Raw genomic sequence first — 13405 nt, 5'->3', positions numbered from 1 at the left:
AAAATATGACAATGTGGCTCTTTAATGCATAATAGTTTATCAAATAAGTGCAGAAGCAGAAAATGCTTTTTTGGCGCAGAATAGAACTCTACTATTTACAGTGCTGGTACCATGCTCTCTTTGGATGTAATATCCATGTGTGATCTTTGTCAGGGAAAAGGTCAAATAGAGGCTTGAGATGAAGAGGAGTTTTACCTCCAAGTTGTCTACATGCAGGTCAGAGGGTGGAAGGATGTTTTTAGTCCAAGGAAGAAGCCTGCAGATAAAGACAACATGTACTAATGGATTCAATGATACTGATTCAAAACCACCGTTTATAGAAAATTCAAACACTAAATCCTCTACAACATACACTTCATTGTTTAGTTACACTTAACTAAAACTAATGCAGTCTAACACAACAAATATTTAATAAATCCAACCTTCATGAAGATTATAATGTTCAGTTTGTGTTTAAACTGATTTAGACAGATGATTCAACTTTATGATAATTTTTTGTGGTGCTGTTGGCTTGCATTGTGTTATACTGAGAGATGTTTCTAATAGACAAATTTAGAAATACAATTTCAACTAAAAGCTATCATTAAAACCATCATGAAGGTACAATATATTGCAGGGCAGTTGTATTAGATATTTGTTTTAGCAAGGTATCTTAAGGCTGGGCGTTCCTTTTTTGATACTAGCTCATATATAAGAGTCTAGGTACTGACACTTTATTTTCGATATCATTCAGAAATATACCACAAAACACTTTCTTTAACAAAAGAAGCCAAACTTCTCAAATGTTAATTGTCTTAACCCAAGCAGCTGCAACTTTGCCTGAATATATTATCATTATTTTAACTTCTAACCAGTAAGTCTCCGAAAATATATTATCCTTTACAAGAGACACCGGGCCAAAATGGGAGGATAGTAGTTAATGGAATACTTCCAAAAATTCTAATTGTTTGAAAAATTACACAGTAACTCTCTGCAAATATGCTTATTTGAAAACTGTTAAACTGATCAAATAAGTAGACTCAGATGAATCTGAGCAAGTATTCAATGCCAGCTTTTAAGCCTTGACAGTTTTAATACCCAGTTATATTACATGGACACAGCTTAGTTGGGACCAAACAAAAGTATTAAGGTTTAATACCCAGCCCTAGATAGAATTGGTCAACAAGGGTCTCCGTGTACCTGGGAATGATGCTGCTGACATGCACTTTCACCTCGGGATCACAAACCTACCTGTGCTATTCTCCAACCTGCACCCCTGCACAGTTCTCTTTACTTTCTGAGGCTATTGCTAAATATTCAGCATTTCTAGGAGGAAAAGAGAAAAAACTAATGTCAAACAATGTCAAAACTTTTAACTTTAACACAGTGAAATGGGTGAAAAATACAAAAACAAAACATCACAGCTATGGTTGTATGACAGGTTTTTGACTTACAGATAGGGAGGTTTTGGTTTTTACTAGGGAGGAGGATGACAGGATGGGACGGACAAGACGAAAACATGACAAGTAGACGGAGGGAGCGTGGGACAAAGAGACACAAGTGAAAACACACAAACACGATGGAAACATTGATAATCTTAAACATAAGTAGGTAAGAAGAATGGCTAAGTGGAGGAGAGGAATATGAACCAAAGAGAGGATGTAACAAAGTAAAAGTTGAAATTATAGGTGCGACTTGCAGTGTGACAGCAATAGAGCATGAATAAAAACATTGCAATATTTTTAGGGAAATATACACAGTTTTTAAAGCATAATTTATTAATTTGAACATATTGGTGAGTTTTTTAGAATGAAGGCCCAGTCACACCAGAAAGTAATGCAGCTATGTACGATATTTGCTTCTTGAAGCTTGGTGACATAGCGACTACTTGCAGCAATTGCCGACCTAACTGCTACAAGCTAGCCAGCCGGAAAACACGCCACTGCTAGTCACTCACAATAGCTCATCAAGCTTCTTTTTTATTTTCTGTTATAATTTTTATTTTTATTTGATTTGCTGTTTAAGAGTTATTGAAGAGGTAAAAAAAAGGCACTCCACGCAAACTAACTTGCTAACTGTCAGTTAAGCTAGCTGTCAGTTAACTTACTCGCTAAAAGGACAAGAAATTCAAAATCTTTTCAAGACATATTTGTTCCATCATTTCCTAACTGTCCGCAAACCATTCCTCTTTTGTGGAGACAGAGGAAGGTTAAAGAAAAGTGAAGCTATTATGCTAATACGCTACAATAGCTTCCTTGAGTTTGTTCTGTGAAAGAAGAAGAAGCAAGCACTGTAATCATTTAATAAAACAGAAAACCAAATCACCAAAACTGGAGTTACAAGGTTTTTACATGTGTGAGCATATGTGCATATAGGTCATGTATGTAATAAAAAATACTTACGCTGCTTCTCTTAATGCTTCTTCCCCAGCTGCTGATATTTTCCTGTAGCAGTATATCATCTCTATGAGGAGCCAGACCTGAAGGCCAATGATGGACACATACATCATGACCTCGGACACGATGGAAGCCGTTCCTCTGGTCGCTGCACACATGAAAGCCAAGAAATCAGACAATAACCAAAGAGGCAACCTGACAATGCAAAAATTCTGGAATTCAGGATAAATTCAATCTACAAATGAAAGGATTTCTTTCAGCAAGAGTGAGACTGAAGAGAGTACGCAGCTGACATCTGACATCTTATACATTTTAAGAACGTTGTCTGGTCAAAAATGTAATCAACTGCATTATATTCTTCCTGATTTCTCGTTGTTCAGGAGTTCCCTCTGGGATTTTGTACAGGCTACCTGTGTATCATAGTCATCTGACACGGTTTGGTTTTAATCCTGAATGCGTAACATGCATTTCTATCTCAACCTCCATATCTACTATTTCAAAATGACTAATGCTAAGTGAGGCTGTATCCTCACTATTATTGTCTGTCAAAGTGGACAATAAAACCCTCTGCCGATTTGTTGTTCTCCAACACTCCTCCCCAGAAGTGCAGGAACCTTGATAATGGAGGAAACATACATATAAGTTCTGTCTTGCTGCTTCTTAAGCATTATTTTAGTCATGCACATAACCTTAACCTTTGCTTCACTTCCCTTACATTGACTTTTTATGTTTAAATCACATAATTTGCATCAAATTAAAAGAAACCATTACATTGTTTCAACATAAATGTAGATCTTATCAGCTTGTTATATGCATAGTTAAAGAAGAATGTAGACTCTATTTTAGAGCATATGCTGACGGTTTGTTTTTCATAGGTAAACTGTACATAATATAACCAAGAAGCTGAATGAGCAAGGTGTCCATCGCTGTCAATAGTGAGGGATGTTTCCTGCTCAAGATGCAGAGATGGGAGGGACATCCACAGTTTATGTATTCTTTTAAACCCTCCATCTTAATGCAGAATGCCCTTATTTAAATGTCATTAAGATGGTTTTGGTATTTTGTTCCGTGTTCTGTCTTATTGTGGTAGTCTTGTTTTTCTGTTTTGCTCAGTTTCCTGTTTTGATAGTCTGGTTTTTTGTCTTGTCTTTCTTCCTGTCTTTGTTTGTTTCCCGCCTTTTTTGATTGTTCTGCCCAGCCCTAATGTGTTTCACCTGTTTCCCAGCCCTAGTGTCACCTGTTACTTGTTTCCTCATTTACTTTGTGTATTTAGTCTCTGTGTTTTCCCTTGTGTCTTGTGGGAACATTCTGTCTGTTCTGTGTTGTGAGTCATGTTGTATTGTCTCTGGTTGGTGTTTTTGCCTCCTGGTCTTCTTGTCTGGGTTATTTTGTGTTTACCTGCCTGCCAACCTCTGGAAACTCTCAGTTCTAAGTTTTTGTTTAATAAACTCCTTTTTACCTGCATTTGGGTCCAAGCTCAGTCAATCCCTCAGCAAACCCTGACACAAACTGAAATTTGACCACCTCACGAGGCAGATTTCAAACCTTTTAAATATAATTTTGCTCTGCCACGATGCACTTTTAAATGTAATATATTTTAATATTAAATTTGGCCATCCATTAAATGCAATCAGTGCTAATGTCACACAAAATAGTTGTAGAGCACTGCAGTTCATTTCATCGTACCTTTAGCCACCACAGTAAGTTGGACCACTTTGCTGATAACGGTGCTGTTTTCATGGTTAGCGTAGAAGAGGATGCGGTTGAAAAAGCAGCGGTAGGTGCCCGAGTCATTGAAGGTGACGTTGTGAAGGTATATGGATCCATCCTGGATGTCTTGGCTCCTCTTAGTTCCATTCCAATCCAAACGGTCCATAAAGTCGTCGTGTTCAATGAGGGGGCCTTCCTCGTTGTAGGTGTAGATCTGGTGAACATAGACATCAAGGTTAATCAAAATTCAGATGTGACAGAAAACTCATATATTTGCACATCCATCACAAAAATCCAGATGATTCTCAAACGTGTTGCTATTTTGTTGGAAAGGGTCTATCATTTGGATATACTGAACCATAAATGCAGCTACATTATCACAGCATGCACTACAGTGGAAAACAGGAGCCAACACAAGGTCAACACAGCCATGTGTCATCTCTGGAGCTTTAATGATCTCTGGTGTAAAAGAGAGAGAGGAGGACAGCTTGGGTATAGCTTTTATACGTGTGTGTGTGTGTGTGTGTGTGTGTGTGTGTGTGTGTGTGTGTGTGTGTATAAATAGCTTGTGTCTTAAGGAATGTGGGCTAGGACAAGTGTGACATTAAGGATGCTTGTGTGGCACACCCAAGTAGGTGTCCACAAGACATTTCATGTATATATGGATATGATTTAATATTCGCGCTCTCGCTATATATACATACATATACAGACACATACTGTCACTTTAAGGAGTGACACAGCACAATCAGTTACCGTCCGGTTGGGGACGGACCTCGCTTGCTCTCAGATGCAATTTGGGAGAAGACAAGCTGCTGTGTCAAACTCACCTTTTATTTCACCTGTCTTTCAGGTCAGTAATGAGTAAACTGCCCATCTTTACTTGTTGGGGTCTCAACCTTTTTCTTAACGCCTGTTTGATAATTGATTGTAGTGTTGTTTGTAATATAACAAAGTGTAAATAGAAAGGTTGCCATTGATCGAGGCAGCTAGCTGAGGTAGGCTACTGTAAACAGTCAGCTACAGTCTCGCGAACAAGCTGCGGCGGCAGACTGGAATACCGTCTGGGTCATTGTCATCCCATTGATTCATGTAGCATAGCATTTCAAGCTCCGACACTGCTTGTTAGAAACGGTTATGTTGACAGGTTTAATGAGTATGATTAAATAAATACACACAGGTTTTAGAAACGATTATTTTGTCAACTTTAACAAGTAGACATAAGTTTTGGTGTAACAGCTATCTGGTTATGTTAAATGAGTAAATAAGCGATGAGAGTGAATGATTTTCTTCTAATGTAGGCCTATATTGAATGTAAATAAGGTATGAAACTATACAATATATTTGATAAATTGTTGTTTTGTGTATGTAGCTTTTTAAGTGATGTAAATGTCTGATCCTGTATTTCTGTGTCTGTGGGGAATTCTGTTAATACGAACAGTATTCGCTAGGCAGCTATATGTAGCAACAACTTTAATAACAATGTAGCCATGTGAAGTGCACTATGCAGCCATAGTGGCCTTGTATAACTGATGTAAGTTAAAATGTGAATATATAGTATATGATATGGGATATTGTCTTATTTTGGAAAATGGAAATATGGCAACGTTTTGTGATTTATTCTGAATGAACAAAAAGGGATGCAATTTGGGAGAAGACGAGAAAAGCTGCTGTGTCAAACTCTCCTCTTTATTTCACCTTCGTCTTTCAGGAATTTAAATTTGTTACCCGGTCTCCTTGCCTGGGACCCGTAACACTTGCACAAGCTCCCACTCCCTGTGCTCTCCACAATGTGCTGTGTCAGTTATATTATGTGCTGGCATCAGACTAAGACATTATTTAGCAATGATTTGCACTCACATGAACGAAGTCGGCTTCTCCTTTCGGCCTGAAGTACCATTCGACAGTGGCAGTGGCCTCCACCTCACTCCTCCTCTTGCAGGAGATGCAGCCCAGTTTGAAGCCCTTGCCCGCCACTGCCTCTGTGTCAGAGTCCACCTCTGCACACGCCCCACGACACTCGGACATTGCTACAAACCGAGACAAGCGCTACAATAGGTTAACATGATGTGGCAAGAAATTATGAAGGCTACAGAAAATCAGGTCAACTCACCAAATATGCAGCACAGAAGAAAAAGGATCCGTAGGCTTAATACTTCCATGTCACCGGATGTTACAATAAACAGTTCATCAAAAAGTACTAACAACACTCCTCGTATCCGAGCTCCAACTGACTGTTGTTGACACTTTAAATGACACTTATTAAACTAACCTCCAACTTTGTAATACATTGAACGGATATTTGCAAAGGTTTTCTTTTATATATTTTGAAAAGACAGACTAATGTTATTTATTCATGTTTTTTGACATGGTATTGGTTGCAGAATTGCTACAGATTAGTCCTATTGCTGCTTTTTGACAGAGCCCCGTAATTCATCTCGATTCAGCTGATGTAATCTAGTGGCGGGGGTTTTCTGCTTTTAATTATCAAGCAGCATATGAAACAATCCAGATATCTGTGACTCACAGTGTTCCTAAAATCAACACCCTGAGATTTGATTATCTTTTTTCCCTGAGGTCTAATGAGATGCACAGAGCAATCATAAGGCCTGGAGCCACATGCTCTGCTCTATTATGTTTGCAAATTACAGGGTGCACAAATATTATAATAAATGTGTTTATATTATGTGCAACATGCAAGCTACTGAACGAATAGGCCTACACTTAGAAAATGCTACATTTTACAGGCTACACGCTACCAATATTAAATGCAGACCAATCTAATTATCTAATAATTATCCTTGATCGGATCACTGAAATCAAAGCCTACTGTCCTGAAATAGAGGCCTCCTCTCCGCGAGTCGTCTCCTCGGAAAAAAAATACTGTCCTCTCCTGCGATGACAGCTGAATGTGGAAAGACTTCTAATTTCACCTATCTAATGACTCCGCACTCGTAGAGAAGATGCTCCGCTCCTGCAGATAAAACTGCGTCAGTGCATAGTAGAGCTAGCCCACTAAAATAAAATAAAATACGTCCTGTGCCAGTTAACGGTGTTTTTTCCTCCGCCACAGCGGGACCTCTGTCGCTCGGATCAGAGGATGCTGAAGATGCACTGCGGTAAAAACGGGGCGCGTGTATGACTGAGCAGATGCAATGTGTGACGGCTATTTAAGCTTCTGCCCCGCTGCTTTTAAACTGATACTGGCTTAGCTTTGTCTGGAAACCACTGCAGGGGCCTCACCTAGAGTTTATAGGACAATTAATGAGCGAAAAGGGCTTTCGTTGTGGTAGCTGATATTAGGGTGAACTGGCCCTTTAAGCGCGCTCCACTGCGGCGGGGGCGGGGTAATGATGGCATCTTTCTGTCAACAGAAGATGGTCACATAACGCTGAATTGATCAGTCTTTAACTTTCAATAACTATCCATATAGTTGTGGGTCCATCTTTTAAAAATAAAATCAGATAATCTTGCAGCTAAAGCCGCGGGTTAATGTGGCCAGTGTGATGGTATTTCATAACTATTCAACTTTGACTCCAAACACCCACTCACGTTGTGTGTGAGGATTGCTGATGCTGTTTTGTTGTCAACCAGCTAGCATCAGCTACGCCTACGGGCAAGCTGCTGTTAGCATTTACGAGCTTGCTTCTTTTTCTCTTGTTTCACAAACAAGCGATGGTATTTTGTATCTGGAATTCACGAATAATAATGTTGTGCTGCAAATAGCCAGCGACGTACTCGACATACCGACATATCAAAGGTAAAGTAACTAAGCTAACGTTAAATGCTACCACGCTAAAGCAGACCTTCACCAGACTTCACCCTTTATGTGACGGGCCATGTTAACTAAGTCAATGCTTTCAGACGCTAACATTAGCTAGCTAAATGTGGTGGTGATCATCAGGTGGAAGCTTTATTTATTCATATTATTGACTGTTGCAGTACGTTGCTTTATTGTTTATTTCCTTGATTATGTTTATTGTATGCACCAAACACCAAGGGAAATTCATTGTAAGTGAAAATGTATTTGGCAATAAATCTAAGGTAATTCTGATTCTGATAACATATGTATGTGTCAGCCAGTAGCAGCCAAACATGCTTTGTGAAGTGCAAAGTGTTTCTGTCTACAGGCCTTCCTTATCTCAATTTGTTTATGATGTTCTAACAATCGTCAATGTTTTGTTTCCTACTGATTGCAGAATGTGATGCTAGAGATTATTGCTGCTGCATTAGCTAGCTAAATGTGGTAGTGATCATCAGGTGGAAGCTCCCTCACTTCACATTCTTATCACTAATCAATACAGTTAGGGATACACAACTGGTTATCATTTAACAAATATCTTTATTGACACCTACTTTAATCTGTTAGAGCTGACACAGTTAATCGATTATATAAAGCTGCTGTATAACTGAGTGGACTGACAGCAAAATATCAAATAGGTGACCACTTTGTCATGTTTTAATCTTCTCTATAGTTTTGTATGACCATGGATCCGACCTGCAGTGCTTCGGCTGCTCAAGCTGGTTTAACTGTCCAGGTGTGTTTCCCCGGTGCCCGTGCGGCCGTTTTGGATAATCTGAACCGCCAGCGGGAAGAGGGCAGGCTGTGTGACCTCTCCATCCAGGTGCAAGGACAAGTGTTCAGGGCCCACCGCTGTGTGCTCGCTGCATCCTCACCTTACTTTCATGACCAGGTAAGTCAGGGTACATCAGTGTGCAATATATTGTCTGTACAGATTCATTTATTTATAATAAGTTATTGTTGTTTTCACTCACCCCATATTTCTGTCCCGATGCCCAAAACTAATAAGTCCAAAAGTATGTATTTGTTCCTCTCTCTTGACAGGTGTTATTGAAGAATGTTACAACTGTTTCCTTACCCTCAGTTATGGACCCAGTGGCTATGTCACTGTGGCCAGTTTCCTCCAGATGTGGCATATCGTGGACAAATGCACTGAGATCCTGAAGAGGCCTCGGCCCCCAGCAGAAGTCAGCCCTGGAGAGACTGCTGCAGCTCACCCTGGCACTGCATCTCGCCAGCAGTCCCCAAGCAGCACAGACTGCTTATATCTAGAAAGGGAGGAAAGAAGGAAGGAGAGAAAGCCTGATGCCTTGCCTCCCTTGGCTACATGGAGACGTCCACAGCAGTTTCCTAGATGGGGGCGGCCACGGCCTTCATCAGCCCAGAACTTAGCTGACTCTCAACTGGACACCCTCCCCTGCTATACAGAGGGTGATTACACCAACTGTGAGGAGGCATGGGTATCAAGCCATGCCAAAACGAGCCACTTTGCTCATGATGGACCTGGCCACAATAGCCGGTACCATGGAGGGGTCCCTTGTGGTGAAGCATTAAAGCAGAAAGTTAGGTTTCAACAGCGAGGAGCACCGCAGAGCGTTGTTAGACGGCTTGATAAGAACAGAGAGAGCGGGGACATTGATGAGACACAAGAGAAGAGGAAGAAGAGAGAGATTGAGGCAGATGAGGGAGTTGGAGAAGCGGCGGTGGAGAAGAAGGGAGGCTTTGCACAAATGGGACACTGCGGTAAGATACAAAAGTCTTATTTTACTTTAAACACAAATAGTATGTCTCTGTCAAACAAAATGGTGTGAATACTTTCTTTTCTTTTTTTAATCCAAAGTTGAATTGCTGGTCAGGTCCAGGTTTTTGCTGCTGGAAGCAGAGGGCTATTTGAATACAGGGAAGACAGAGGGACGTTTACTGTCTTCATGTATTTCCCATAGGGCTGCATGATATTAGGAAAATATCTAAATGCAATTATTTTGACTGATATTGTGATTGCGATGTGATTCACCATATTGGAGGGAATGATCATCTTTGTATCATTATTCTAATTTTCATTGAAAAATATTAAAATTTAAAAAATGAAAATGATTATAGTGTGATTTTTGTGAGGATCTGTACCAAACAAAGATTTTTTTTTCTTTAGTATGTAGGATACAATTTGTAGGCTGGGATGTCCTTGCAGCACCACGATACTTAATTGAGAATGGTTTGACACACATTTTGCCTTTAACAAATGCGCTGAGTTTCAGTTCCAATATCAAAACTTTACTCTATTCAAAACCTTCTTTAAGAAATGAAAACTAACACTAACATTCTCAAATGTTAGTGTTTTTCCCTCATTCACAAACAAAAGGTTTGCCTAAATAAATGAGTTTAAAGTTGATTAAAATCAGAAATCAGATAAGTAAACTAAAAGATTTTCAAATCCGAGCACCATTCAGTCCCTTCAAGGTCAGTCCCACCAAAAAAAGTATTGAGATTAGATACACAGCCTTATAGTGTGGCTGTTCGTCCACGCTGGGTCACACATTACTTCTCTTTGTTCTGTTCATAGATTTGATTTTGTTTTACATTTCTCCAGCAGACTTCAACCCAATTTCAAATGAGAATGTAGGACAAGTCACGGGCAAGGCGGGTGTGGAGGAGACAAAGGAAAAAGTGCAAAGAAATTTGGTAGGAAGAGATCCTTCCTCAGACCTGCCCAGTGTTCATGCTTGCCAAACAGGTGAAGCAGTTCCGGGCCCTTCCTGTCCAGTCTCGGCCCGACTGCAGTGGCAGACGAGTCCCTGGTCTCAACAAGAGCAGAGGCTGCAGGAAGTAGAGGGTGGCAGCTGCAGTAAAGATGAGGATGAAGACGATAAGGAGGAGGATGTGGACTTTGAATGTTTCACAGAAGGGATGTTTAGCAGAGACACATATGATGAGATTGAAGATGGCACAGGACAGGTTTCCCAGAGGCCTTTAGGGCCTGTGTCTCCTGACTTCACCACGGCAGGCTCGGAGGTGAACTGGCCCTCCACCAGCGTGGGACAGGGTAGCTCATTGACCCCCACCTCAAGTCGCCATTTGTCTCCATCCTCTGCTGCATTTCCGCCACCCTCTTCACCCCCGACGCCATCTTCGTCCTCCTCAGTGTCCCTCGCTGGCGCCCCCTACACGGGCAAAGTCCACTTCTGCCACTGCGGAAAAGCCTACACCCTGAAGAGTATGCGTGACCGGCACGTGAAGATGCAGCACCTCAATCTACGGCCCTTCGGCTGTCCCGTTTGCACAAAGTCCTTCAAGATGAAGCACCACCTAACCAAGCACCTCAAGACTCATGGAGGGCTGCGGCCCTATGAGTGTGGCCTGTGTGGGAAAAAAGTCATTTGGAGAGACAGCTTCCTCAGGCATCAGGCCCGATGTGAGAGACTTGCCTCCAGCGCCTCAGCTAACGGCAACAACACGAGCACAGCTGCAGCGGATATGGATGACCGCTACAGTTATGGATTTGAAGACGGGGTTGCTTTTCTTGCAGCCGGAGGACAAGTGAAAGTCGAAGAGGTGGACTTTCACGGGGAGATGGAGGACGGGATGCATGGCCTGTTGGGCAGTGTGTCTGGGATTGTGGATGAGCTAAGAACTCAGTCACAAAACTTGGCTGCCGGTAGTCATGTTTTTAAAGAGGAGGCGAGTGAGAGCTTTTGCGGAAATTGAACATCATTGTTAAAGTGTATAAATAAATAAATGCATACAAGACGGACAATGCATTACATGATGACTTCAGAAGTCTGGGGACACAAATCATTGAAGGCTTCTTTGAGCTGCCGCTTTTGTTTTCATCCTTTTTATGTGCATTATTTTCATGTCATGGATATAAAAAAAGAAGAAAAAAAAGGAACAATCATGCTTCATTCAAGTGATCCTTTTTAGTGCCAGGTAGCCTCAGTTCTTGTTTAGTGATGCTGTAAACTGTACATCTGTGTTGTGAATGTACTTCTTGAGCCAGATTAAAGTTCAATGCATTTTGCACATAAATTATTTGCCATTGATTTTAGAAAATAAATACAAGGGTATGAAAAAAAGTTTTCTGTGCCATATTGATGTCTCTTCCTAATATGTACAGGAAAGACACCTTGGTATATGTGGTAATCAAACCAGCTGTTGCAATTTATTCTAGAACACTGAGGCTCATTTTAAAACATTGTGGGTCATTCTAGAACACTGTGGCTTATTTCACAACAGTTCCTTTGCAGCACAACGGTGGAGCACCAGATGTCTCTCTTGCTCAGCAGTGCAGCATCCCTTTCCTGTGATCAGTTTGTGGAAAAGATTTTCACTGTGTTTGAAGAAAGCATCTTCCATTAATTGTTACAAAAAGACCCAGAGACTCTGAAAGATGACAACCCAATGAACGGGACTGTCATTTAATGGATTCAGGTGCATTCGGTGGGACAGCACAATGGAGATTTCCATTTCATTGACAAACATGAGGTTGTGGCGATCAAAGAACAACTGTTCAAAGAGGAACAAAAGTATAACATACTGTATGGCACTGTATATACAGCCAGGTAAATTACGGCACAGTATAGAGAAGTTTGTTGGTATTTGTTCTTACTATTCTCTAAGTAAAGTGATGTGGGTTCATTGAATGCTGGGTTGAGCATTTGAGCTTGTATATTATATCAGAATATTATTTTTGAGATTTTAATACATTTGTAGGGTTATTTTCTCATTCCAGACATCTGCGTGGCCAAAATCAGTATAAAGACAAACCATAGTGAAAGGTTTAGGGTATATTTAGCCTTTTGTGTGAACGCTAAAATACGTCAAACAGGAAAATTGCCTTTTGTGTGATGCAGATTTTAGGCCACTGAGCCAATTATCGCAGAAACATTGCATGCAGGAGAGATGGAGCTCTTTGCTAATTGTGGTCTTAGGGGCAGTTGTCCTTGACGAGTTCTATCTCAGCATTATTTATAATGATGTAAAAAAAAAAAAATGTTTTTCCCAGCTCTGAGTATTATTCTTGTTCAGTGTTCAGTTAACTGTAGCACAAAATGTACAGCTACACATACGTAATTGAGATCTTGTTTTCGTAAGTCTGTAGAACACTTTAATATTAGGATTACTGTCTGAGAGAGATGATTGGTTTCCAGAGTGTGTGGAAGTCTTCAGTTATGGATCATGGGTTGAGTTCGGGGCTAATAGAATACATACTTTATTCTTTCCCTCGTCAGTTATTTTGCTGCTCAGCAAACCTTTAATATGGCTAAGACATGATGTTGCAGTCGCCGCTATTGCCATGGTTACAAACATCATTGGGTCAAATGCAAGGGTGTAACTTTAGGTTTGAACCTTGGGGGTAGAGGGTCACGGTGGGGGGTTGAGAAAATGTGTATATCAAACGCTTGATTTCATGCATTCTGGTGAATTTTTCTGTAAGAATTTGTGCCTTTTCTGCATCAAGTTATGGTACAAATGTCTTTATTTATGTAAAGGAAATTATTATTAGATATTTGGGGGTGGGTTG

The 13405-nt window shown here is 40.5% G+C and overlaps 1 protein-coding gene and 1 pseudogene across 2 annotated transcripts; one reads left to right on the top strand and one right to left on the bottom strand.

The window, feature by feature from the left end:
* Window positions 1–95: 95 nt before the first annotated feature.
* scn1bb (sodium channel, voltage-gated, type I, beta b) lies at window positions 96–6782 on the bottom strand. The gene is made up of 6 exons (XM_078267747.1): window positions 6199–6782; window positions 5946–6115; window positions 4062–4299; window positions 2382–2523; window positions 1231–1305; window positions 96–256 (listed from the first exon to the last, which is right to left on the bottom strand). The coding sequence occupies exons 1-5, from the start codon at window positions 6245–6247 to the stop codon at window positions 1236–1238; spliced, it is 669 nt and encodes a 222-aa protein (XP_078123873.1). The 5' UTR covers window positions 6248–6782; the 3' UTR covers window positions 96–256; window positions 1231–1235.
* A 649-nt stretch (window positions 6783–7431) lies between these two features.
* LOC144528875 (zinc finger and BTB domain-containing protein 22-like) lies at window positions 7432–12524 on the top strand (annotated as a pseudogene). Its single transcript, XR_013502942.1, has 4 exons — window positions 7432–7845; window positions 8561–8779; window positions 8932–9630; window positions 10478–12524. The product of XR_013502942.1 is annotated as a zinc finger and BTB domain-containing protein 22-like (transcript).
* The last annotated feature ends 881 nt before the right edge of the window (window positions 12525–13405 follow it).

Source organism: Sander vitreus, chromosome 14, assembly GCF_031162955.1.
Source record: "Sander vitreus isolate 19-12246 chromosome 14, sanVit1, whole genome shotgun sequence".
In the NCBI taxonomy this organism is placed as follows: Eukaryota; Metazoa; Chordata; class Actinopteri; order Perciformes; family Percidae; genus Sander; species Sander vitreus.
This window is presented reverse-complemented; position numbering and strand designations above follow the sequence as displayed.